Raw genomic sequence first — 27,104 nt, forward strand, 5'->3', positions numbered from 1 at the left:
TGCAAGCTTGCAAAGTTTGAGTCAAACTAGACGCGATTGCTTGAAGATCAAATCGAGCGGCATGCTTTTTGCGTTTTTTTTCCCAGTGCAATTGAGTGTATTTGCCTTTTTTTCTGTGCAAAAGGTGAAGCACCCTCTGCACCCCCCCTCCATTCCCCCTTCCCCCATTACACGACGTGTTATTACTAGTGTCACACCAGTGTCATGGCGGAGCACTGCCAAATTTGTCATGTCGACAGAGCGCTGCCTCGCAGTTTTCAGGTCCGAGGTTAAAATCTCGTTTGCACGTTCTCCCGTGTTCAATAAATGAGATGATTTGACAGTAGAAGCACATGTGTGGGGACTTTAAGTTTGGAACCTGAGGGTCAAGTCTTGTTGAGGCCAAAGTGTAAAATTGACTGGTTGTTGAAGAGATGCTACTCTGCTTCTTGGTTACTATTGATGTGCTCTTTAGTCACCGTGTGCACCGTTCCGCTAGAGATGCAACACTGTTTGAATGCCCTTAAACTCTCTCGGCTTGGATGTGTGTGATTAGGTTCTGTGTATGGCACGTTACACAAAATATATCAACAAATTTCAATTTCTTCTTGATAAGCCATTATATCCAGAACAGTACATAATCGTCAGCGTATCTTCCAAATTTAAAACAGAAAGAATGAAATAACTCCCTGATTCTCTATAGTAAATCATTTTCCAAAATTTCAAAATAAGTGAAATGTTAAACTTATCTTTGTATTTATTTAAATAGTCAAATATACAACAAGGGGGGGAAAAAAACATGTATCAGGTCAATTCCTAGTTTGTTGGAGCAGCAATAGTGGCAAAAAGATCTTCAAGTCTACAGCTAGGCTCCAACTTGACATCTAAGGGCCGTACGTGGCCCGAAGGCCTTGAGTTTGGCACCCACCCGAATGTCTTGATTTACACGCCGCCAAGCGTTCCTATGGCTGCCCCGCAGGCTATAGTGTCGAAACAAGCTCGGGCTCCTCAGATAAAGTCATATCAGATAAGAGCTAGCTAGCAAGAGAGATGCTCTGTGGCTGTAATTACAGGCAAACCAGTCGGTCTTCACCGAGCCTAATCTGCCATTCCACGCGGCCGCTGTCCTAAAGGTTGCATTCCTCGTCCCAGACTCCCCCGCTCGTCCTCCTCTCCTTGTTTGTAATTTGTGAATACCTCAGGAGCTTAAATGTGCACACAGAGCCAGACTGACGCAGACGATACATTGCATTGCTCGTTCAAGTCGGCCATTGTTGTTGATCGATTTGAATCGTAAAGGCAAAGCTAATTCAATTCAGCCGAGAATTCGTGGATTTGCCAAATGAACCATTTCTACAATTAAGAATAGCAAAGCGCAGTGCTTGGCTGTAACCAGCAGAGGCGCTGTTGCTTCAATTTCAACAAGTTACATGAAGAAGAACCTGCTTATAGAGCTAAATCTATCAATGCATCCTGGGAGCACAATTCTCATCACTAATATATGAATAATACAAAAAAATAATCAATGAATTGGTCCGGAGTGGAATTGCGCAGTTGGATGATGTTAATAACATGATCTTGTCATGACATAGTCACACTGCTGCTGTTTGCTAACATGCATTGCACTTGCGTAAAAAGGCTTTCAAAATGATTCTGGAGTGGCCAACAAATGAGTGTAAGAACAAAAGCTCCACCAGGGAGAGTTACGGGGGTTAAGTGACTCTATGAAGGTTAGCGATATCATGTGAGCGCACGCTTGCTTGCTTGTTGGTTGGTTGGGTGGCCACCATGCTGCATGCTGTCCGCCAGGACCAAGGCTGGAGGGGTCAGGGGCTCTGAACGCTGACCATCTGGCCCGTTGCGGGGGGGGGGGTTCCTCACTGGCCGTCTTTGTTCCCCTGCCAAACAATTGGGACTTAATCTGGGCAGAGATAAGTAAGGGTCTCTGTGAAATCGCTCACCGTGGCAGCTTTTGTCCCTTTAGCCTTGAAGGAGACATCTCTTTTAGCGTTGTTGCTAAGGGGTTTCCGGGCGGGGGGGAGCGAGCGGAGGGGCCTTCAGGTGTACCTTCTACCCATCGTCTTATGTGTTCATTTTTAAAACATGAGTCGTAAGTCATGCTTACATGCTTGAGTTGGGCACCTGAAATGAGAGAAGCCCTGTTGAATCATTTTGATTCATTAGCTCATTCATTTCATAAACTCTTTGGATCTGCGTGTCGAACAATTGGAACAAAATTCAAAGCTGCGGGTGGCACAATTGCAAAGCTCAACTTTCCAAATGAAAGTGATCCTGCCCCTGCCACTTCCTGATATTGTAGAAAGACTTGGGTGGTACCGTTGGATTCCTCACCGTGAAGAACAAAGGGTGGATATTAAACTCCTCTCTATACGGATGGCCTCGGTTATTTCCAAAATGTCAACCTTGACTCTTACCAAACTCGTACAAGGACACGGATTGAAGAATTGGAACGCTAAAACAAAGGCTGCAGCAGCAGCAGCATTTCATGGCTGAGGAGGAAATTCATTCCAACTGAAGAAAGCAGAAGCTTCCAAAAATGCAGATCATCATTGTGACCTTTTAGGACTTTTTGCTCAATTGTTGTTTGCAAGTCTTGTTTAAAATAGCAGAAATGGTTTTATAATGAGCTCTCTTGTTATTGCTGTCTCCAATTGACGCTGCTTTGATAATTCTCCCGTGCAGGCAAAGCTCCAAACGACTACGTGACATCCGCCCTCGCCTTGGCTAATTGTCACCAAGGGAACCGACGGCTTTGTTTAGTTTCCCTTTATTACTCCCGAGCTCACATTTGGAAGAAAACATGGGCGTCCCATAATTTATCGTGTCTGTTGTGACATCACCGGGATGTGGATTTGCTATCATAACAAAAGGGGATGGATTACCGCACAGGAGCCGATTTGCTTTCTCTGTATTTTTGCATATTGATCCATAAAGGGCAAATCTATTACTCCCGACACCCTAGCTGATTATTCGATGGCAAAACAAGCACGAGGGAGGTGGGCAGATGCTCCTCTTGATCCTTTCAGGAGCACTTAGTGCTGCAGATGGTACAAGGGCCAGCCGCACGGATTAGCACTATTGTTTCACGTAATGAACAAAACAGGCGGTCCTTCAAGTCCTCATTCATCAGCTTTGGACATTAATTTTTAGTATGGTTCCCCCTCCCAAACATCCGGATATCACTTTTTAAAATGAGTCATAAAGATTTTTTAGGCCCAAAAAATACATGTTTTTACACTAAGTAGAAATATTGGCAATTGTATTGTATTATTCTTTTTTGGGGGTCAATGAAGCATATTTGGTGGGAATCAATATCAACTTCAAAAGCAATATGAACTCGTGGTCCATTAATTGTCAAGCGCTGACATTTGCTTTATGGTTTAGTGGAGCACGTCACTGCTGATGTGTGAGATGTTTTCCACCTGGATCAACACGCTTGTAAACTTTTAACCAGAGGTCAAGAATGCAAGGAACATTGCGTTCCTCACGTCCCCACGCTGCGCTAATATGACAGACAGACTTTGCCGGTAGACTTTTTCCTCGCCTGCAATATTAGCCCATATGCCGTGGCGAGTGTCCAAGGTCGTCCATCGAAGCGTGAAAGCGGAGGCGAGGCGCTGGCCGATAAGGTTCCAAGGGGAGGATGAGGAGTGACCACAATGGCACGTGTGGGAGGGAGGGGCCGGCCGGGCAGCTGGCATCCAGTTGAGCGAGTCGAAGCTTTTTGGGCCAAAAGCCTGTCGTACTGTATGAGGACCCACGACACGCTTGACAATTGGATCATTTAAGGCAATTCCACAAAGACCCGAGCCCTTCCCCCGGCTCAAAGGAGATGTCAAAGGTCTGTGACCCTTTCCGTAGATGAGCATTGATCTCTTGGGGGGGGGGGGTCCTCCCGAAAGCCCACCACCACCATTTTCAGCTGATATAGCTTCGTTTCACCTGCAGGAAGCAGCTTTATTTGATTCCATTAGCCAGCTCCGCAATGATGTATTAGCCAATTCATCCGTTTTGGCCAGCAGCAGTTTGTCATTTTGGAATCGCAGTCAATGAGACTTGTATGATGTTCAAGTGAGGATGGAACAGGTCTTTTTGCATCAGGATCCAACTATTTGATTGTATGCTTGACAAAAATTGGAAGTCGAATCAAGAGACGTGAATGAGAACAATTGAATCATTTCAGCAAGTCAAAACTAGGGGGGGGGGGGCTGCGTGTGTGTGTGTGAGCCCACTTTTTCCCGCAATGACCTCCTGCCTCGTTCATCAGGGAGCTTTACCGCAACAAAAGTTAATGGGTCGCGCGTGTGATGGCATAACCAGGCCAAGCGGGCCTCTCACACATAACACAAACCTAGGGGCCTGCCTGCCGGGTTAATGAACCAAAGTAGTCGCTGTCCCGGGCCATTTGGTACCGGGCCACACAGGGTGACTGGTATTTGGTGCAAAAATGTCAGGCGGGGCTAATGAAATCACTGTCGAGGACTGTGGCGGATGCCCTCGCATTTCTCTGGGCTTCTGACGTGCGCTCATGAAAAGCACTTAGTAATCTTATCCTCGCTTTTTGCCTTTGAGCCCTGGAAAGCATCCAACGGTGGATTGGCTTCTTGCAATGATCTGTTATAGAACAGTGTGTTCTCACGGGCTGTTCCGTCCGCCGTTTATCCGCTCCTCGCTCGCTCGCTGGCTGGCTCGGATGCCAGCCCCCAGAAGCGGCGGCCAGGCGGCAAGTACATGTTGTGCTTTAGCGCCGGCCGGCCGTATGGGAAAATCTGTCTGGTGGATGGATGCTCATTGTTTTGGCTTGCCACGATTGTATTTGTCCCTCCAAGATAAACAAGTTAACGAGACTCACCACATTTTTCTTTATTAGATGGATTGTCACTTGAGAACTTTGTGTGTCAAAGCTACAATAAAAGAATGGGCTGTTCAATTCCTGATGACTCTTGTCACTTTTAGTTTTTGCACAAAGAGCAAATTTAAATGGGCTATTTGGAAGGGTCCTTCCAAAATGCTCTTTTCCGAACAGATTTGCTAGCAACCAATAGGATGTCTCAGCATGAATTAGGCCAAACGTGTCATTTTGGCCCAGCTATGGAAGATGAGTCCACCTAGCTGTGTCAAGGTAACAGCAGCATTGTCACCAGAAATCCCAAACAGGACATTCACTTTCCCTCGTAATGGAACACAAGGTCGCCCCGCCGCGTGTTGATGCTGCCAGCGTTTACGTGGGAGAGACTCGTCTGCCTGCGCACTTGATTCTTTTTTTTTTTTTTTCCCGTCAGCACTCACAGATCGTCCAAGGCTACGGTGACCAAGACCCAGGCCCACGCTGCGAGAACTCAACGTTCCGCTGAGCCAGGGGGAGGTCATTATCTCTTTCTGGCTCTCTCCCTTTCTCTATCTTTTCCTTTCAATCACCCCCGAATGAGCGCTTGCAGGTCAAGCACCGCCAAAGGAAAACATGGAAAATAATTCCGTATCGATCTATGTGCGGATCAGTGTATTGACTTGACGGATGGGGTCGATATGCTTCGAACCAGGGCGCAAGCTTTCCCGGAAGACCAATCAAAACAGAGAGTGCCGCAAATGGAAGCCAAAGCAAATGATTACTGTCCAATCAAAAGCATTTGCCTGCAAATTTTAGAATAAAAGAATTTCTACCATAGATTTTGTTATAGACGTATTGTCATATACAGACCAAAGTGAATTTTTCCTAAGTAGCTTGAAAATTTGTTTTCATTTACTCATTTTAAAATCTAAAGTGGCTGCATTTGACGCAGTCCAAACCCAAATTGTCTGTGACGGTGGAAAGAAAGAATTCTGTTGTGTGCTCCCGGTATCTTCCATCATGGCGCCGCTCCTTTCTTGTTCCTCCTTGGGGCACCTTGTGAGTGACGCGTGGACAAAGAGGCCTCTCAGTGTCTGGACGCACGGGCCCTCCTCCCCCTTCCCTGCCGACTTCCTTCAGCGGAGCGGTCAGCCGGATCCATCACGTCCCTCTTCCTGACCCCGGCCGGGCATGCGCCATTGCTGCGTCAGCGGCGATCCGCCCCCGTTACAAACCGGGCTGATTAATAAGCACCAGGTTGCCCCCGGTGACGTGCTTAATTCCCGTCATGCATCAGCAGGAATCTTTTTGTCTTAATGGGACAATGGACGTGTGGATCCAAGGCTTTTGTTGGTGGGCTTGAACCCCCCCCTCCACTTCCACACACACACAGAACCTGGCTGATAGAGCAAAGTGACAGTAAACCTGAATGAAGGGCCTGTAGACCTCTTCATCCTGCAGACAGATGGACATTGTGAATGGAGGCTTAAGCCAAAGCAATACAATGGAATTGAAGTCATTTCACAGAGAAGAAGCCACCTTTGCTACGCCGCTTTTGGACCACCTTTCTTCCACTTCCACTTCTTAAACCGTTCATGTCGATTCATGGGAAACCTTTGTCACCTCGGTTACACAGTATGGAAGAAAAGACATATATATTAAAAATAATAATAATATTATAATTTGTTTTTATAGTAAGGGGGAGGGGGCCAAAAGGGGACTTGGGAAAATGGCAGCCACTGGTGCAAACTGGAACCTGACCCCTATGTGAGCTCTTCAGTCATCTGATAAGAGGCAATGTTTTGATAGTCTTGGCACGCTCAATGTGATGCACGGCTCTCTTTTTACACCCTCTAACAAATACCAGCAACACTTTACGGCCCGGGGGGTGCAAGGCCTGGTCAAGCGTCAACAAAGATCTGCTGTTAAGAGTAAAATATTCTCGAAAAACATTTGTTAAAAGAAAGAAGAAAAAAAAAAACGACACTAAGCTGAAATGCTTCTGTCCACTCCCCCCACCCAAATGAAACGTTCTGCTCAACCCATCTTGCCCTTTACCATTGACCGACGTTTGACCACAACCACTGACAGGTTTACTGTATGAAATAGAACTCAGTTCAATATGGCAGCCCTGAATAAGTCCATAAAGGCATTAGGGTCCCGAGTGTGTGTGTGTGTGTGTGTTTGTGTGTGCGTTGTCCTGTCCTGGCCTGGCCTGGCGTTCAACCCGTCAGTGTTGTAAAATGCAGATTGGGTTCACTGACGGACGGGCCTTCTTGCTTTTTATTGCACAGTCACGAACAGCATTGTAAAGCAGCATTGCTGCCATGCACACCAAACGGGAACGGTTTTAAAAATCATCTTTATGTCCGCAACGAAATAGAAAGCAATCTAAGTAGATGAAAGTTTTTTTATTTTGCTTTGCAAAATGTAAACAAAGCTCGAGTTTTGGGGAGTCATCCGTCCCAAGGAAGTTTATCTAAAGTCCAGTGGTACAAAAACTGGAGGGGAAAAAAAAAACCTTCAAAATAATGTAAATCCAATTCATCCATTCGAGGCACCCCAAAATATGATCAAAAATACATTTAATCAAAAGTAACTATATCTTTACAAATCTGCGGAGAAATTAACATTTATCATCACATTGTTGAAAGCTGAGAACTATTTGAAGAAATTAAAATTCCACTGGTCACATTTATTTATATTCCGGGAGTAAACAACCATATTAGTGTGTCAAAAGGTGTGCGTCTTTTGCTTGATGTTACATTTGCGGTCATCGGCCTGCACTGCGCGGCTCGCATTCAGCTGAAGGTTAAAAGCCGTGCCCTTCAACTTATGCGTGTGTGGCAAGGTCACCTCTTCCAATCAAAGCCAGTGAATTAGCCCCTCACTCCCACGCCCGCCGCCTCACCTCCAAATGAGCTTGACAACTGAACAGTAAACTTTCATGGAGTCGTTCTAGTACTTCCACATTCGGGGGGGGGAAAAACAAAGTTTGAAAACAAACAAAACTGCTCTTTTAAGATTCTCACCTTGGTCCATAAAATAAAATAATTGAAATGAATGAATCAAAATAAAAAAAAAATACAAATCGAAATTGCACTTTGAACATTTTCATTAACATGCCAAAACATTCTCTTTGGTGAAATAATTGTGGCAATCCCCTCCCAGCCCCCCCTGGTTTTGAAATGAGCTTTATAACTGGACAGTAAACTTCCAGTGGCTTAATGATGATGACTTCTTCATGTGTCCAAATGCTCCTTTTGTCCGGGCTTAAGACCCGCACCCACCCCCGCCCAACCCACCGACCCCCGCCCCTGAAACCCTTTTTCACCTTCCCAGAAACGGAGAAGGGCCCGGCCGGCCGACCGGCCGGCCAGGGCTATTATCCCCACACTGCGTCGCTGCTGACTTCAGCAATGGCATTCACGGGGAATGTTTGCCTTTGTTTGGCATGACCTTAGCTCATCTGCTATCCTCACTAGCGCACATTTGCACTTCAGGGCCCAGCAGGCGGTGTCGGGTCAGGGGTGAAGTGGGACGAGGGGGGGGGGGGCTTTTTTTTATAAGGAAATGAGATCGGCGGACGGCAGTGCGAGTCCTCACGCGTCCTATCGTGGGAATTTGGCCATGGGCGGCCATTTTTGTTTTGCTCGCTGTTTGTTTATTTGGTGACGATATGCGAGGTGAGACGTGTTAATTGGCACCTCGCTCGCTCGTCGAACTTCCTCTCCGCCCGCCCTCGCCTGATGCTCATTGCTCATTTGTGGATTTGTCAGTTGAACCTCATGCTCCTCATGTTGCAGTGTCAGAGCCGCCATGTGTTGTCACAGCTGTTAGACCAAGACGCCCCCCCCCCCAAAAAAAACCACACCTGACAAACAGGGGTACAGTAAACAGTCACGCTTATTAGACCTTAGGGCAGCTTCACACCCACTTTGACACCCCCCCTCCCATATTATGGCTAATTCCCAATAGGAATGTAAATAATGTTCCATATTGTTATTGGTTGTTTCAATTAAAAAAAAAATACTAAGGCCACGTAGGATGTGATCCAGGATTTATTTATTTATTTTTTAGATAATGGTAGCCTAGTAAAGTGCTCTATTATTCGTCGGGCGGCTGCTGAGTCAGCTTAAAAACAAAAACACTCGGCTCTCCCCTGGGAATCCCAGAGAGGAAGAAACCTTATGACATCATGTGACTCATCATTCCACAGGTGGCGGCGGAGATGCTTAACTCTTTGTGCGGGCGGGCCTTCAGCCAGGAAAGGGGGGGGTGCGGTGCTGAGGGACGGACGGCTTTAGGGGCGGGAAGCCATTCAATCCGCACTCTTTTGTTGTTGTTTTTTAAGGCTTACTCATTATCTGCGTTTTAAATGGTCTATTTAGGATGCTGCGGGAGGATGGGACTGTGGTAGGGGGCTTGGCAAAGTCAGGGGCTCGGCCGGGTGTAAATCACGGCGACAGCTCTTTTCCCATGGCTTGAACTTGCGCTCACGTTTTCTCCGAGATATATTATTAGCTGAAAAATGCCACAGCCAGACATTCTTTGGCAGTCAAACTCAAGCCTGCTGTTTGGTAAGAAAAAAAAAAAAAAAAAAACAAGCCGTGTGAAAGCCTCCCTCCCCCCACCCTTAATGGAGGCAGCCATTGGTCGGCCGGCCGGCGTGGCATTTACAGCTGTTTCCCCTCGCGCTGACTTTGCCCCTCGTATAGCCATTGGAGGGGAGGTGCGAAGAGCCGCGCACGACTTGATTAAAACAACTGTTTGAGCACGTCCGCGGTAATGAACTGAAACATGGGCCTAATGCCATTTACTGTACACATTCAATTCTGGATGGGATCCTTGTCATTGACTGATGCGGACGGGTAAATATTGGCACAAAGCTATAAAGTGCGCTTGCTCCCCCGCTGTCCGGAATTTCTGTTTACCCGACAAATTCTTGACTCGGCTCATTAGCGGACAGGAAGGCCGCACACAAAGAGGCCTTAGTGTTGAAAAGTAGTCCAAAATACTGCACAATGGGAACTTGGCAACGGGACTCATCAACAGGGTCACTATAAAGTGTGACCTCACAAACACTCAGGCATCATGCAAACATGGCAGAAGAATTATTAAAAGTGGCTTTCTTTCATTTTGGTTGTATGTGATGTGGGACTGAGTGTCTTTTTTTTTTTTTCACGTGTAATCTCTCACTATCCACAAATGAGAGGCCATCATACAACGTCACTAAAAAGAAATGGAAAGAAGACTCACTTGCACGCTGCTTCCTTCCAGTTGTCTATTTGCCACTCCCAGTTGAGGTTTACTATAAAAGCAACAAGAAGCGAACAATTTCAAGGTCACCAAAGCAGGTCATTTCCAAGATGCTAAAACCTATAGACGTGCTAACGGGTATTTGGCATACATGTTATGCTCATTTCCAAATAAGCAAATGTATGGGGTGCAAATATGATTGTTGGGCCTCAGCGGAGGTTGATTGAGCACCACTCAATTGCATCATCTGTAATGGAGTGGCATTGTGCCGCGCGTGTCATTTGGCACGGCGAGATGAGCTCATTAAATCCCTCATTCTGCCTGTCGCTCGTTTCCGTTTATTTATTTTGTAGAGGATGACTCAGTGGTATTTATAGCAGTGGAGTGAAAGCCACTGATTTTAAGCCTTCTTTTCTTGATGTGGGGGTCAATCCCGGCCGTGGTGACAAAATGCTGCCTGACATTCCGACTGCTGACAGATTCAACATCACCCCCAATTCCCGCCCTCTGAAATAAAAGCTTAAATTGGTTCCATCCAAAGTCACACCCTCCCGTCGTCGCCCTCCATTCACCAAACTTGACACAGTGGCCTACGCTGGCGCGCAGGGGTTGGGGGGGTCACGCGTGGCAGTCCCCCCCCCCTCCTCGTCACTCCCCTCTTTTAAACATCTTTCTTTCCTTGACCCCCCCCACCCACCCCTTCCACCACCCACCTCTGCCTTAGCAGAACATCTGTCACCACAGGGGCTCAGATGAATGCATTCTACTCCTCCTCCTTGGCAAATGGCACAGGCAGTTCAGAGGAGGGCACCTCGGGGGAGTAGGGGGGAGCAGGGGGAGGGGTCTATGTGTGTTTGTTTGCATGCAAGAGGGAGAGAGCGAGAGGGGGGGGGGGGGGAGAGAGAGGAAGATTCCCATTGCAGCCTGACTGACTTGACTGTGTGTGTCATGAGAGGACACACAGCTCGCTCCCCATGCCTGCCTGGACTTTCCACAAGGATTTACTCCCAATGGACTAACACTTCCAAGGAGCTTCTTTTTTTTTGTCTTCTGCACTATTTGGGATTTCAAAAGCCTCAAAAGGTCATGCAAGGTAAAGTCATTTGAACAGCTCTAACGAGAGAGGCTTTTAGCGCCTCATCGAGAGGGCATGGTGAGATGTTAGTCCTTTTTCTGCTCCCCCTGTTCTGCTTTTCTGATGTTAACAGCAGCGTCTTTCCTGCATGACAATGAGCGCTCCTGCCTGATGCTTATCTGGCTTTATTTTATGCGTGTGACGTCTTATCCATGGCCAATGTTGCGACGGGCAGAGCGCAAGTTTAAAGGCGTGGGGAAGTACGCCCCTTTTATTTTGCCCTCTGTTTTATTAAAAAAAAAAAAAAAAAAACAGGAGGGGGGGGTGTTTTGAATGCAGGCTGCAATTGAATTGAATTCAGCAGCCTCCCTGCTCCTGTTCTAATGTAATTATGAGGAAGGAGCAAAAGAGGATGCAAAAACAAAAGCTAGAAAGCAGAGTGGTCGTATTGAATTAGGATTACCATTTTGGTTGCACATCGGATTTAAAAACCTTTTCAATTCAACATTGAATTTCCTCATTTACAGCATTTGATTAATGTACGATGAGGAATCTGCATTTTAAAGATGACAGAATTGAATACAAGTTTAAAGTGTCCTGACATTTGTTTTCATTATTGCTCTTATTGTGGTGATGATGATCTCAACTTATTATTATCAACAATAATACATATTTTTAATTGATTTGCAAATGATTGGATTATGACTAATAAATGATCCTTATTTATTATATATTTTACAATTCAATTCAAGCAGTATCAATTATTTTGGTGGGTTGAGAGCCAGATTTCTCAAATTAATCAGATCAAAATCTTGGTCAAACTTTGATTTGGGTGAATTACTAATACCCAAATGCAAATTATTTAATATAAAAGAAAATATTCACTTGGTTAAACATACAGGTACATAATATGTTGTTCTTATTTTCAATTTCATATGAACGTAAGAAGTTTTACTCCTTAAGCGTTTACAATGGGGGGGGGGGGGGGGAATGTTGAGTAGAAAAGAAAGTGGAAAAAGTCAAGCCTGTGAAGGATGCTGGTCCTGACTTGAACGAGTGGGCCCATTTACTCCGCATTCCTGCTGTGGTCCTAAGTACAGTTGGTCCTAGTGTCATGACTGGAAAAACCGGACGTCTTGAAATGCCTCAGGCAAGATTTAGGTGGTGTTTTTCGGTTCGATGGTCCTCTCTTTTGGTGGAGCCATTTCCGTGTGGCTTGTCAGATAACAATCCCAACGGTTGGTTCCTTGCTTGCGGAGGGAGGTGTAGCTTGAACTTGCCCCACTTGATTGGATACGAGATCAAGTGAGGACACAAGAAGAAGAAAGCCGGCCGCCGTCTTTGAGGAGCTTCCTGGTTGACACATTGACTTGATTGGCTGTTTCAAAGGCGGCTAATCATTGACCAAAAGCAGCTCCCGTGCAAAAACGTGTGTACACTTTCAGGACTTGGACCCCGCTTTGGTGATGACGGGGGGGTCAATGGGGACAGGAGTAGGGGGGGACTTTGCTTTGTGTTATGTAACAGGCTGAGTGGTTAAACAATACTCCGTCAAAGGGTCAAAGTAGCAGCGTGGATTATGTGCGGCCAACGCAAAGTCAAACATCGCCGTAGTGTGGAAGTAGCCTAGAGGCAGGGCCAGGTATCGCATCGAGATCCGGTCATGCTTGGGGTCAGAATTCAAGGTTCCATCAATCACAGCCAGTCGGCCATGTCCTGATGTAACAAAGCAGCCCTAGACCATCACACTTCCGCCACCATTTTTGATCCTACAATTTTCACAAATTCTGTGTTACATTTACACTTGATGTACTTTCTGAAAAATTCAAGAATCTTCTCCAAGGTCTTTCTGATGTTTTGCAAAATAGGAGTCTTAATTTGTTCTCATGGTATTTGCATCAGATGACATGTATGTCAGCTAATGCGCAGCGGCACACTCCTCTCGCTCGCTCGCTCCCTCCCTCCTTCCCTCCCTCAGGTGTCAGAGCCGTGACTGAAATGTCTTTACCGAGTGGCGGCGACCCAGCGTGGAGCTGAGGTGAACAAGTCCCTTCACGCCTGCAAACACTCATCACGTGAGTGAGTCGCTTTCTACTTCTCCTTCCTACACTGACCATGAAGGCATCACAAAAAGTAGCTTGATTTACTACATTTCTGCACCACCGTGATAAACAATGAGAAGGTGGGGGGGGGGGGGGCATGGTTTGAAATTTCAGCCGGATTTTTTTTCATGATCCTTCTCTTTGGGAACACATGTTGAGGATGCCACCCAAGACACTCGACAGATGTCCAGAGTGGACCTCCTTTGGAGAAGGGAGGTGGTTAGCACACCCACCGGTTTTTGCTTGAAAGGGAAATGCCGAGTGCAAACATTTGCTGGGGAACCAAAGCATTCAACGCCGAAAGTACGGAGGTGTTTGTGCGTGACCGGCTCACCCTATTTTGTCCTCCGACCAGATCATGGGGAATTCCTACGCCGGGCAGTTGAAGTCTGCTCGCTTCGAAGAGGCCCTGCACAACTCCATCGAGGCGTCGCTGCGCTCCAGCAGCGGAGATCCGCAACCCATCTTCACGCAGCTCTACCTGAAGCCCGAGCCTTATCCTGCCAACGTGGACGGTCAGTCAGTGGCGTGCGTGCATGCGTACTCTCACGGGATACCATGATGATGATAATGATGATCCTCTAGCTGACGTGAAACCCAAAGTGGAGCCCCACAGCGGCGAGCTCCCCGCCCAGGAGCTGCTGACCAACAGCCACTCATCCAATGACGCGGAGGAGCTGGAGGAGGAAGAAGACTCGGATAGCAACAGTCCCCCGCTGCCCTACTTGCAGACTCCTGTGCCAGAGGGCTGCTGCACTATGGAAGGTAGAGTTGGAGCAGTGCTAATACATACCGCTAGCAAGGGCCAGTAACAGGTGTGAAGCAGGAAGCTCCGCCCACTGTCACCAATTGTCTGGAGGACCTAAAAAGAAAAAAAAGCAGAGCACGTTACTCTCAAAACCTTTTTAAAAGAATATCTGCACTTTTCGCTGTTTTCTTCTTATTCTTTGGAAATAATATGTACGGCAATACCTTGACTGATATGATTCCGCAAATCTAGTTTTTAGTGGAGAAACGTTTCAAGTCAAGACATCACAGCTGTTTCCTCCGATGACTAAGATAAGAATTTTCATTTTCAGGATTCTGCCAGGCCGGCAAGGACCTGCGCCTAGTCTCCATGGCGACGGAGCCCGTCGATGTCCCGACGGGCTTCGAGCTGGTCGGCGCCAAGTCCCCCAGCGTGGCCGAGCACATCCTGGTGTGCGCCGTGGACCGCCGCTTTTTGCCCGACGACAACGGCAAAAATGCACTTTTAGGTCAGCGTGCTCCCCGACGGGACGGCCATTTTGTGTGTCCATCTGGTTTGAAGAAACAATTTCCTGTGCGTGGCAGGTTTTTCCGGAAACTGCGTGGGCTGCGGCGAGAAGGGCTTTCGCTACTTCACCGAGTTCTCCAACCACATCAACCTGAAGCTGTCCACGCAGCCCAAGAAGCAGAAGCACTTAAAGTATTACCTGGTGAAGAACTCTCAGGGTGCTTTGTGCAAAGGACCGCTCATCTGCTGGAAAGGTAGCAAAGGTCTCCATCCCATTTGCTCCAGATCTCCAGCCTCTCTCCTGGCCTTTCTCTCTTCAGACAGTAAAACGCGGCAGTTGTCCAGCGGGGCGGCGTCCACGTCCAAACCCGGCTCGTCGTCCTCAGTCAGCAGCAAAGAGAACGGCGGAACCAGCGCAAACGGATCGTCTCCTTTCTCCCTTTCGGGTAAGGCCGAGTCAAAGTCAAAAAATCAAATCATTAAAAATTGCTTTCTGGCATTAGAAACAAAAATGAAAGTCACTGACCAATCTGCTTGATTTTTTTCCTCCAGATTCTCCACCCACCAGAATGACGCCGGCTTCCGTGTTCTTCAATAGCCCGAATCTGAGCAGAGAGTGCGGCTTCATCAAGCCTCTCGGCGCCACGCCTGGAAACAAGACGCTCCCGCTAGGTGAAAACTGACATTTGTGTTCTCGCTCTTACGTCATTCCTAAAAAGCTCTGATGTATTATGCCTTGTCAAAGGTTGCCTAGCTACAGTTTTCAGGGGTTACCATAAGGCACATGGAGTGACACGTAGATTAACCTCTGCTTAGACGCACGACAATCAATAGCAAAAAAAGGCATGCCGTAATGACTTGTTGGGTTTTCTCCTCTTCCAAGGTTGTGTGTTATTGACAGCAAAAACACAATGGATGACACCAATGTATTGTGCACACGATGAAAATGAGATTGGAAAGTGTCCTCTTGGCAACTGAAATGCTTTCCCATTATTGAAGAAGGCCTTGTGGCATGTGCCGGCTCTTTAATTACCATGCACGTCTTCCTTGCCGTGTTGCAGTTCCCACCGCCTTGAGGGTAAACGGGCCAACAAATGGCTTGGCTGTGGACGGGCGTCCCCCCTTACTCAGCCCCTCCCAGGTCACCTTAGGAGCTCAGGGCCAAGCGTATCGAAGCCCCGACTTGGGAGACAGTCCGGGTGAGACTTGCGTCCGCCACTGCTTGCTTGTTGTGTTCCACATTGAACGTGACAATTTGATGGGTTTTTTTTGTGTGTGTGTGTGGATTAGTGTCATCTGCCATGAACTCCGGTCCTCCCAAGAAGCGCCATCGAAGGTGGCATCCCACTTCAATGGTCCCGGTCCCGCCCACGGCCGTCCCCGTGCCGGCCATCCGACCCGTCGTCTGCCCTCCGGGTGGGTTCCGGAATATTCTTGAGGAAGTTTTTGCACCAAGATCCGTGAATCAGACTCTTAGCTTGACCCGCGTGTTGTCTGCTTTTCAGCAGACATGTTCATGACAGCTTTTTTTTCTCCCCCTAATAATCTCTCCAAGTCTGCTATGAGGACGACAAAACAACATTGCTGACATTCTCGTTTAGGGATGAGTCACCCTCTTATCTCCATGGAGATAGATCTAGCGACTGGAGAATTAGGAATAATAAAAAAAATAAAAAATAAACTTTTCTGCCATTATTAAATGTAAATTGCCCGCCAAAATGCCTTTGACCCGAATAGAATATTAGATCATGCCTGTGTTTTCATCCCCGTGTTTACTGTGCAGGTTCTGTCGTAGGTTCTGTGGTTTCTCCCCAAGCCCCCGGGCCGGGCGTCATCCAGCCTCAGCCTGTCAGCGCGGGGGCATCCGTCATCATCCCAGACAACCTGCTCAACTGTGTGGGAGTTCGCCCCGTCCTCCTCATTGGTACCAGACTCCTCCTCCTCTTCTTCGTTGGCTACTAAAATTGACGAAAATGCTTTCAAGATGATTGGAAACATTTCGATGAACTAAAATGAAATCGATCCCAAAAATGACTTTATGCTTGGTTAACGCTCCATTGCTGTCCATTCAGGGCACGGCACCTTACCTTATTTCTACGGCAATGTGGGGGAAGTGGTGGTGAGCCCCCTGCTGGTGGGCTGCTACAAGAACAGCCCACTGAGTGAGAACACATTGGAGAGCCTCGGCCTTAGCGGCAGCCAGCAGCTCAGCGTGGAGACCATGATTCTGCTCACGTTGCAGTACCTGGCACGTCTAGGTGAGCTGAAGGGGAAAAAAAACATCTTTGTGACTGAGTGGAGCAAATGAACAAGCACCAAAATGGCCAAACGTACCTGTTGCGCAGGTCCGGATCAGATCCCCCTTCGTGAAGAGCTGGAGCAGATCGTCCTGAAGGCCATGCTCTGCTGTCCCGGCGGTACCGCTATCTCCCCGTCCCAGCTGCCTTGGCTGGCTCGCTTGGAGGCCAGCGTTTCCGGTGGCGCGGTCCAAGTGGTGGTCACCCACAATTCGCTGGGCGAGGGCATCTGCGAGTCACTGCGCTCCCTCAGTGAGGGCCCCCACCTCCGGCAGTCGCTTCCCACCTACGTGCTTATCATATACTCCTCCAAGATGAGCGGCAACGAGTTCTGCGTGATGGTATTAGGTACGTTTGCGACGTTGTAATCATTTCACATGCTGTTTTCCAAAATGAATCAGCCTCGTTGAAGATAGAAATGCTTTACTGACACCTTGTGGCGTTAATAGGCAATCACAAGCCTATTTGGGTACGTGCCTCGTAGCAGCTCTCGTGAATCGGAACGCTATTACTGTGCGGGCGTTGTTAAAAATATGAAAAAATATGTATCCACCACAGGAAAGTACCAAGCGAGGGCTTTAGCTGAAGGCATGCTGACCACCAACGAGTTCCTGAAGGAGATCAGCTACGAGCTCATCACAGGCAAAGTCAGCGTGTTGGCGTCTCACTTCAAAACCACCTCTCTAGGTAAGCAGAAAGAAAATAAGAGTCACTTCATCAACTGGGCATGGATAGCTTCCATTTATCTACGTACTGTATGCCGTGCGTGTGTTTGCTCATGTTCTCCTGCTTGTTTGTGTCCGTGTGCGTTACCATGGCGACTGCTTGTGCTCACAGGGGACAATCTGGACAAGCAGCTGGTGCGGTATCAGCGGCGACGGAAGGGCCAGGTCATCCAGCCCTTCCAGGGCGATGTCACTGACCACATCCACTCGCAGGAGGCCGCCAGCATGTCACCACCTTCGGACAGAGGTGAGACTCGGGCTCCAACCACACCACAACAAACAAAACAATATTTGCATTGGTACCGTTTTTTCTTTTTTTTTTTTTAACAGCTGTAGTACAGCTGGCGAAAAGCTCTACAATCTTTTTACTGAATAGAAATAAAAGCGGTGGAGTGGACTTTTTTTTTTTCCCGAGACTGGTTGAATGGAAATCGAACCCAAAAGCACATAAACATAAGAAAGCAAAAAGAAATGAAAAGACGGCAACATAATGTCCCTTGTTTGTTTGGGTCAGAACTGCTCGGCAAGGTCTTCCAGATCTTTCCGACGCAGTTGAGCGTGGCCCGACGCCTCCTCTCGCAGGTCTGCTCCATCGCCGACTCGGGCAGCCAGAACCTGGACTTGGGCCGCTTCTGCAAAGTAGATTTCCTGGTTCTGGTGCCGCCTTCTCACATTTTGGTCAACCAGACGGCACAGCGCATACGACAATCAGGTAAAAAAAAGGACACTCAAATCACCTTGCATGAAAATACATTTTCTTTTTCTCTGCAGGCGTCCTGTTGGACTTGGGGATGGAAGAGTCATGCCCGCCTCAGAAGTGCGACAAGTACGTGGTGCGCCTGGACGCTGACGTGCACGCCAAGATGGAGGCCTTTATGAGGAAAGTCAAACAGAACCCGTACACGCTGTTCGTCCTTATCCACGACAACTCTCATGTTGACCTCACCAGGTATCAGACATGCTGTTTAAAAAAATACATGTATATTTTGACTGCCAGTCTGACCTTGGTCTCTTTTTATGAAGATAACAAAGGGAGGAGGAATTTAGCCCGCATGGTGATAAAACTAAACGGAAACATCCGGAGAATGCGTTGTAGTTATCTAGAACCGATTGAGAAAAAAAGATGCTCAATATCACCTGACCTTTCTTCTTCTCGTCACTTTACAAGCGCTCTGTCGGGCTCCGTGTGCCACGGAGAGCTGCAAGGTCTGGCTGACCGCGTGGTCAACTGCCAGGAGGTCCTAGATGCAATGAACCTGCTGGTGCTGCAGGTCAGCTGCTTCCCGTACACGCTGCAGACCCGCCAGTCCCGCATCAGCGTGCACAATGAAGTGCACTGGCCCTCTGATCAAAGTCTGGTGAGTGTCTGCAAAATCAATTCAAGATCATTAACGTCTTCCTTCCAATGATGATAATGTCATGGATGGATGCCGACTGTACTGCAGCATTGTGCCGGTTCAACTGCGCCGCCTAGTGGGCATTTTTTCCTTCTGCCTGCAATCACAAGGCTGCCAAGGCCAAATGTTCCTGATTTGAATGCATAACGCTGACATTAAAAGCCACAAACGTTGTTTGTCAGTATATGAAGGAGCTAATAGATGATGATGATGTTGTGTGCTTACCTTCCAACAGGAGTCGCTCCCTCCCGGCGAGTTGGCCTACTTTGGGCTGGGCGACTACAGCAGATCCCTGCAGTGGGGTGTGGCCAGCCCCATTCTGCGCTGTGACGATGCCTTTGAGAAGATGGTCCACACACTCCTGCACAGGTCAGACAACTTTCAAAGTGACAATGCGTCAAGGGAATTTTTCATTCATTCACTCACTTTCATTTGCGGCGACAGACACCCCCACTTGCACAGCATGGTGATCCGCAGCTACCTGCTCATCCAGCAGTACACGGAGGCCATGATGGCGCTCACCTCTTCGCCGTCGCTGAGAGACCACATCACGCCAGAGACTCTAGCCATGGTGGAGGACCTGATCAACGCGCCCGGCCGGGAGGGCTCGCAAGGCCGCGGACACATGCTGCTGGTGCGCGTGCCTTCGCTGCAGCTGGCCATGTTGGCACGCGAGCGGCTCGAGGACGTGCGCGACAAGCTGGGCCTCCAGCTGTGCTTCGCCGTGCTGCTGGGAAGCCCCGCCTCGGAGATCATTCTGCCCAGGAACTTCACGTGTCGCCTACGGGTGAGATAGTTTGCATTTCAGCTTTACCGCCAGCCGGGAAATTCAGAGCTAATTGTGTTTTGTCGCAGGCCTGGCGGGGATGCGAGAATGAAGACTGGGTGCCGCTCACCTACGAGGATCTGGAGGGTCTGCCTTGCATCGTCATCCTCACGGGGAAAGACCCTCTTGGAGAGACCTTCCCCAGGTCTTTGCACATTTCTACCCTAGTTGGAGAGTTATTCGAGGTTTAGTGGTAGTTGTTGGTTCTTGTTTGATGAACTTCTTCTTCTCTAGGTCTCTGAAATACAGCGACCTGCGTCTGATAGACTCCAGCTACCTGACGCGGACGGCCCTGGAGCAGGAGGTGGGCCTGGCCTGCACCTACGTGTCAGTGGGCGTGGTCCAGGAGCCCAAGAAGGTAGCCGGCCCTCGGGAGTCGGACGCCGAGAAGGTCGTTCAGGACGGCGAGGAGCTGGAGCGACCTCAGAGCAACGGCAGCGCGGCCACCAGGACCTCAGGACCCTTGGTGGAGAACGGAGTCAGTTCATCCGACAACACGGAGGCTGTCCCGAAGCCCCCGGCCTGCGCGTCCAAAGGCGTCGACACGTCGGGCCTCAAGCAGGAATGCGACTCCATGGGCAGTCAGTTCCCCTCCAACCCTCCCAAAACCTCCTCCAAGGCCCCTCCGTCGCTGTACTCCAGCTCCTCCTCCTCCTCGCCGTCGCCCTCCTCCTCGTCGGCGCAGCGACCCAGCCAGTCCACGCAATGTGGCCGCCGCCGCCACCCCAAGCCGGCGGCGCGCGTGTCGCCACGTACCGTCATCATGTCGCGGCCGGCGTACAACCTGCTGTCGGCCGACTCGGGCAGCCAGCTGAGCTCCTTCTCGCTCTTGCCCCATGCCGACATGGCCTGGAGCAGCCCGCTCAGGCCCCCGGTCACGGCGAGCCTGCACGGCTGGGAGCAGAGCGCCCACTATCGCCGGTGGAGCGTCGCCAAGCAGCACCACGCCGACTACGAGGCGCCATCCACGTCGCACCCTCGACGCCTCCTCCTAAGTGGACCGCCACAGGTAGAAAGTTGAAGACTTAAAACGGTGTTAAACAGATGTGTACCAAATGTTGTGGGTGGGCGGGCAGGAAGTTTGTTAAGCGATGAGTGTCTGCTTTCTTGCCAGGTGGGCAAAACGGGAGCTTACCTCCAATTCCTTCGCATCTTATTCCGGATGCTCATCCGACTGTTGGAGGTCGACGTGTTTGATGAGGAAGAATCAGACGAGGAAGAGGCAAATGAAGGTAATGGATGATTGACACTCGAGGTTGTCGGCGTCAATCGCGGTGGCTAATCGGGAGTTTGACGCTACAGAGACGTCCAAGGTGGCAACGGGCGTAAATGCGCAGTGGCCTGACATCGAAGACATACGCAAGCTTCCCTTTGACCCCAACCCCCGAGGCTCCAAGTTCAGGAAGGCCAGCCCCGTCCACTGCGACAAGACGCCAAAGCGCTCCAGAGGTGTGCACAGCTGCAGCGAAATAGACATTTTTACAAAACATTAGGCGCTAGGCTAGCAAGCAATTTACCTGACATAACATTTTGTTTTTGACTGACTAAATTCATAATTCAAGCCATTTTACGACCTCAGTTCTGAAGGAAGAAGACGAAAGCCAAAGTGAAGCCAAGCAGGAGACCAAGTCCATACGACTCACCCGCTTCGCAGCTCACAATGCCTTTCATCACTGTGAGCAGTGTCACCATTACTGTGATGCTAGCCCTGCAACGCAGGTGAGTACACCCACTCCGGACATGTTTAATGTTATGCGAAAATGCTGTGCACTCCAACTATTCTAGTAAGTACATCATAATCGGACCCTTCAAACGCTAACCAAGTATTCTCTCGACACTGTTTTCAATGTGTGTGAAAGCTGTCTGAGTGCACATTCCACGCTTTCACCTTCTGCTCGTCCATGCTCGGTGAGGAGGTCCAGCTCCAGTTTGTCATTCCCAAAGACAAGGAGCAGCACTTTGTCTTCAGTCAACAGGGGAGCCACCTGGAAAGCATGCGCCTTCCTCTGGTCTCCACCAAGGTTAGTACTCAAGGTTCTGGACAATCCAATTCTTGAGCAAAACATTCAGCCATTAGAAAGATACAGTAATGCTTAGCCTTAGCCTCAGACAAAAAAAAAGAAAACTCTAGCATATGAGATATTTAAAACACAAGATTAATATAACGCAAAACATAATGAATATAATTGCGGTCTGAGATTGTTGCATTACTGTTGTGAGGCTATTTGTAAAGAATAACCCATTAAATATACATTTTTACATTATGTCATGTCTCTAAAATAAAGCTCAGTTGAATATTAGTTAGCATCTTGCTAGCAATTAGCTTAGTAGCTTGCTTTGTAATTAGTTAACATTGAGGTTTACACTGTAGCTACCAAAACAATTATCGTTTCAGGGTAACCAAATAATAAGTCATTAAATGTAAACAGTTAAATATTATTTGCGTTCTGCCACCGGGGTGTCTGTAGGACTGTCCATCATAGAATCAAAATGGCATCAGGTCGTAGCCTACTAACAGGTGTCGTTTTGATTTTAGGGTCATGGACTGTACCATTCATGCCAAAGTGAGTCCCTGCTATATAACAAGCTGGTTAGCTGTTAGCTGGCTAACTAAGTAACTAATGATACAGGAATCAATATATAACAAAAATAAATAAATACATAAAAGTTAAAGAAACAGGTTTTGTCCATTTTTTATTGTGCAGGCTACTTCCTGCTTCAGGGACGGATCATGCCATTTTGTTTCTTTGGTGCCGGACTGTGCCATTAAAGCCATAAAAGCCGATTTCCCCCAGGGTTTTCTTTGAACCATAATTATCTCATTAACTTGTTAATTAATGAAATATATTGAATATACTAACACATTACAGCTTCAAAACATAATTAAAGGGGTTCCGTGTTCATGTTTCTTAACAATTTGTCCCCATTAGTTATATTTGTACAGGTAGTTCAAGTGACTTCCTATTGTTATCTATCTAGTTATATACATTATTGGGGTTCTGCTAAAATCCAAATAATCATGAATTACCCAATAATTTATGGAAATTGCCCTTCTTTACTATTTGACTTATTATGGCATTAATGGTACAGTCTACAATCATCCATGAACAAATAGAAAGAAAAGCAATATTCCATTGTAAAAAATATTTTTTTATAGACACTGTGTAGCATGCAGGAACTCATTGTAACACAACACAACACAAGGGGGTCTTTCATGTTGGTGTCCAGGACCCCGACCTGTTGAAGAGCCCCATTTTCACGCCAACGACGGGGCGCCAGGAGCACGGCCTGCTCAACATCTATCACGCCATGGAGGGCGCCGCACACCTGCACATCCTGGTGGTCAAGCACTTTGAGCTGCCCCACTACAGGAAGTACTGGCCCAACCACATCCTGCTCGTTCTGCCCGCCATGTTTAACAACTCCGGAGTCGGTAAGTGATGAAAAAATATATTAGACATATATGTGGTTTATATTGGAGTTTGTGTCCATTCTAGGTGCAGCTCGCTTCATGATCAAGGAACTGTCCTACCACAACCTGGAGCTGGAGAGGAACCGGTGGGAGGAGCAAGGCGTCAAGCGGCAGGAAGTGTGGCCCTTCATCGCCATGATGGACGACTCGTGTGTGTTGTGGAACGCCCAGCAGCCCGTAGACAACAGGTGCTACCTACGCAGTTCAGTCCAACCCAGAATTAAAATGGCACTGTCTATCTTTGTCCTTATCCTCCATGGACCCCTTTTGCTTTTGTGGACGTGTGCTGTCCTCGTCTCACCCAACCGTTTGGTCTCGCAGCGAGACATCCGAGGGTGGCGGCTCAGTGCTTACCAACGTGTCCCTGAAAACGGTGCTGCGCCACATGGAGACCACGCCCAAGATCCCCCTCTACGCTATGTGTGGAGCTCGCAAGTGGAACAGCGGCCTTGCTCGCAAGGCGCCCGGCAGGCCCTTCAGCAGGGGCCACCTGCACGACTTTGTCCTGCTCAACGTGGATCTGACCCAGAACGTCCAGTACGACCTCAACCGGTAAGCGTGGGGACGGTGAAGTCAGCTGTCAGTTGCTTCTGGATCTGTTTTTTTTTTTAAAATCAGATTTTTTTTTTTCAGTTACAGTTGTGAGGAGGTGGACTTCAATCTTCGGGTCAACAGCAGCGGACTCCTGCTGTGTCGCTTTAACAGCTTCAGCCTGATGAAGAAGTACATTCCAGTCGGGGGCAACCAAGACTACATGGTCAAACCCAAACTCATGGTGCGCGCCTTGACTTGTCCATACGGGGTAAATTGTGAAAATTCAGAACCTAAAGCTTTTATTACTTGGTGGTGTGAAATTTGGATAGGCATGCCTATCTTAAGCAGACCTAAAAACAAATCGTAATAAGCCGTGCCTAAAAACACAGGAAGTCTGCCATTTTGGCTTCAATACTGGTTTTAATTGGCGCTTCTCTTCTTTTGCAGGAAATGGAAAACCCCGCCCCCATCAGCCCTTCGCAGTACGTGTGCGCCCCCGACAGCGAGCAGACCCTGCTGGATGCGCCGGCCCAGTTTCTGCTGGAAAAATTCCTGCAGAGCTGCAGCCACCGATTGTTCCCCAAAGCCGTTCAGAACCCGAACAACCCGGTCCTGTCCATTGACAGCTACCTCAATATCAGCCCGGAGGTATGTGCTGACTTTTGAGTGCCCCCGATTTAATAACTGAGTGAGTTTTAGACGTTCTGCCACTAGATGGCAGCTGTGATCAGTTTGGGTGGTTACCGCATTTGACTATCTTGTCAATTGGATTGGGGTTTTTTTCTGTCAAGGGTCCTAAGAGAGTAAGTAGGTGTTAAAGTCGGTGTCACTTACACTGTGTCGGTTCTGTGCGTATCAGATATCCGTGTGCTATATCAACTCCCGTCCACACTCCACCAACCTCAACCACCAGGGCCTGGTGTTCAGCGGCCTGCTGCTGTACCTCTGCGACTCCTTTGTCGTCTCCGGACTCCTCAAGAAGTTCCGCTTCCTCAAAGGTGAGACGCCGCATCGTTCAACAACGGCAGATCGGAATCGGCACTAACGGCGCCCTCGTGTGGTGTGGTACAGGCGCCACCTTGTGCGTCATCTGCCAGGACCGCAGCTCCCTGCGTCAGACCATCGTGCGTCTGGAGCTGGAGGACGAGTGGCAGTTTCGCCTACGCGACGAGTTCCAGACAGCCAACTGCAGCGAGGACCGACCCCTCTACTTTCTCACCGGACGCCACGTTTGAACCCCAAACGAGCAAACGCCAGCCATCAGAACTCGCCGGGGGAGGAGAACAAGCGTGATGGACACTAAGCTATGCTATAATTGTACGTCAACCACCCGTGCGCCCGCTCGTGGATGTACGTGTTTATCTCAGGGGTTTTTAAAAGGGAAAAATCAGACTTATGGGAATGAGAGATGTTTTCTCCCTGTGTTTACTTTCTTCCCGGCACCAAAGACATCATCGAGCTGCACCTTTTCTTGCCCCATCATGCCTTTCACTGCCTGACAACTCCACACAAAACACTGCCGACTGGACATATGACAGTACACGCTCTATAGAAAGTCCCTTATTTGGCGTCTTGTCAAAAAAATAAAATAAAAGGTGGGTGAGGAAATCTGTGGCACCTGGGCCATATTGCAGCACATTTTATCCAGCGCATCGTGCAAAGCCTTTTGATTCAAATTGAATTTAAAGGAGACATTATTTGATCTTAAATCATATCACCGAGCACCACTTATCAGAAACAAACCCTGTTAGCTAATGCTAATCAGTGCAGCCTAAAAAAAACTCAATGCAGCTCTTCTTACCTTTTGGCTTGACTTGATTCAATCAAAAGTGGCTCCCTCACCCACACAATTTGAGAAATAAGCAGACATTTATTTGGTTCTTTAATGTCACATTATTGCGTAATATTTCCATATGTCCCCTTTAAACACTGCCTTGTGTATGGGAAAGGGAGAATGTGTTTCCTATGAGTTTGTGCACAGGGTTTTCCAAAGAATATGCCTTAAGGAGAAATGATGCTCACTCATGCGTGGACCATTGAGAGCAAGGCAAAACAGAGAATTTTGCTAGAGCCAAAACAAAACAAAAAAAGCCAGAGAAATAGACTACTGTACTGTTTAAAGTTTACCATATTATTATTATTAATATATTCTATCATGCCCCCCCCTCCCTTTACTTGCTAAGGGTTACTGATGTGTTTTGTTTGTGTGCGTGTAACTTTGACCCACTTTTAGTGTCAGCAAGAAGAATCTACCTAAAATGTGTCTTTAACCGCGTATCTGTATGCGCTCACCAGGGAGTTGTTATTTATTTCAAGCATTATAGTTGGACTGATAATCATGTGGAGAAAAAAAAAAAAGAAAGTGTTTGATTGCATGCGCCCTAGGGCGGGTCAATCTACTGAATGTCACTGAGGCGTGAGGAAATGGAGTGAACTTGCACTAAACAAGTTGCCAAACCAAATCATGGAATTTTAATCCGGAACCCCCCCAAAATGATAGTGTTGATCAGAAGTCTGCACCCCAAAAAAAGAAAAATAAGGTCCACGTGAATGAACGTTGAATAATATGCAACTTGCTCACACAATCTTCGCAGAGAGAGAGAGAGAGAGAGAGAAGCGGCACAGCGGCAGCGTCGGTCGGCATCTACCTCATGTTGTCACAGAAGAGCCGTGCTATGTTGTCCTTGTTGTTGTTGTTGCTGTTTGAAATTGATGAATGTAATAATAATAATAAAATGACTTTTAAAATCTTCATTTTTTTCCCAGTGTCCTTTATGTTGACTGAGTGAAGAATGACTACTATAAGTGACTGAGCATGCTACATTCATTTTAATTTGAGCCTTTCTTTTAAGAGGATAAAGAATATATGCCTGTGGTCATTTAATTACAATTCATATGTTTTACGCGGCGTTTTTAGCCATCTCAGGGGGCGGCCATTTTGCCACTTGCCATTGACTTAAGATGACACCACATTTGCTCTTTGTTGCTGGCAAAATGGCCGCCCCCAAAATGGATAAAAACAGGTGAATTTTCAGATTATGTCATATTCCACAAGCGCAATATTAATCTGAATGCCATTTTTGGACCAATTGTAAAGACTATACCTCGCTCCAGAAATTAAACCTTTCCAATGACTATATACACCCTTCACAGTAACAATACAATTCACTCCAATCACAACATAATTGCGATTAGAATCCCATATGAGGATGAATCTTATCGTCAGTGGAGTGAATCATGCGGGAGCATAATTGTACTGTCAACAGACAATAAAAAGCACTTCTAATGATACTGCCAAGGTTGTTAAAATCTTAATGTAAGCCAATCAACACAG

The 27,104-nt window shown here is 47.8% G+C and overlaps 1 protein-coding gene and 1 long non-coding RNA gene across 21 annotated transcripts; one reads left to right on the forward strand and one right to left on the reverse strand.

Annotated features, from left to right (window-relative positions):
- Positions 1 to 769: 769 nt before the first annotated feature.
- On the reverse strand, positions 770 to 15,214 carry LOC119137555. Of its 11 annotated transcripts, XR_005100937.1 has the most exons (7): positions 15,085 to 15,214; positions 14,719 to 14,958; positions 13,599 to 14,126; positions 10,801 to 13,506; positions 10,088 to 10,139; positions 6,368 to 6,451; positions 3,966 to 6,283 (listed from the first exon to the last, which is right to left on the reverse strand). It is a non-coding gene; the product is annotated as an uncharacterized LOC119137555 (long non-coding RNA). The 11 variants fall into 11 exon arrangements; XR_005100938.1 differs by lacking the exons at positions 3,966 to 6,283; positions 6,368 to 6,451; positions 10,801 to 13,506 and adding an exon at positions 3,111 to 3,942 and having other exon boundaries at positions 13,599 to 13,941; positions 14,058 to 14,126; XR_005100939.1 differs by lacking the exons at positions 3,966 to 6,283; positions 6,368 to 6,451; positions 10,801 to 13,506 and adding an exon at positions 3,111 to 3,942 and having other exon boundaries at positions 13,599 to 13,764; positions 13,822 to 14,126.
- greb1l (GREB1 like retinoic acid receptor coactivator) lies at positions 13,141 to 26,524 on the forward strand. Of its 10 annotated transcripts, none has more exons than XM_037276876.1 (32): positions 13,141 to 13,237; positions 13,620 to 13,779; positions 13,850 to 14,029; positions 14,344 to 14,520; positions 14,597 to 14,773; positions 14,840 to 14,965; positions 15,072 to 15,191; positions 15,581 to 15,718; positions 15,810 to 15,935; positions 16,303 to 16,443; positions 16,592 to 16,777; positions 16,865 to 17,164; positions 17,375 to 17,503; positions 17,654 to 17,788; positions 18,056 to 18,253; positions 18,313 to 18,490; positions 18,710 to 18,899; positions 19,174 to 19,307; positions 19,383 to 19,725; positions 19,794 to 19,909; positions 19,999 to 20,773; positions 20,879 to 20,996; positions 21,067 to 21,213; positions 21,344 to 21,483; positions 21,624 to 21,785; positions 22,969 to 23,197; positions 23,262 to 23,424; positions 23,558 to 23,788; positions 23,870 to 24,038; positions 24,218 to 24,418; positions 24,630 to 24,768; positions 24,842 to 26,524. In XM_037276876.1, the coding sequence occupies exons 2-32, from the start codon at positions 13,623 to 13,625 to the stop codon at positions 25,003 to 25,005; spliced, it is 5,889 nt and encodes a 1,962-aa protein (XP_037132771.1). In that variant the 5' UTR covers positions 13,141 to 13,237; positions 13,620 to 13,622; the 3' UTR covers positions 25,006 to 26,524. The 10 variants fall into 10 exon arrangements, with proteins under 10 accessions (XP_037132771.1, XP_037132773.1, XP_037132770.1 ...); XM_037276878.1 differs by having other exon boundaries at positions 22,993 to 23,197; positions 23,870 to 24,011; XM_037276875.1 differs by having other exon boundaries at positions 14,597 to 14,965.
- Positions 26,525 to 27,104: the final 580 nt, after the last annotated feature.

Source organism: Syngnathus acus, chromosome 17 (assembly GCF_901709675.1).
Source record: "Syngnathus acus chromosome 17, fSynAcu1.2, whole genome shotgun sequence".
Lineage (NCBI taxonomy): Eukaryota > Metazoa > Chordata > Actinopteri > Syngnathiformes > Syngnathidae > Syngnathus > Syngnathus acus.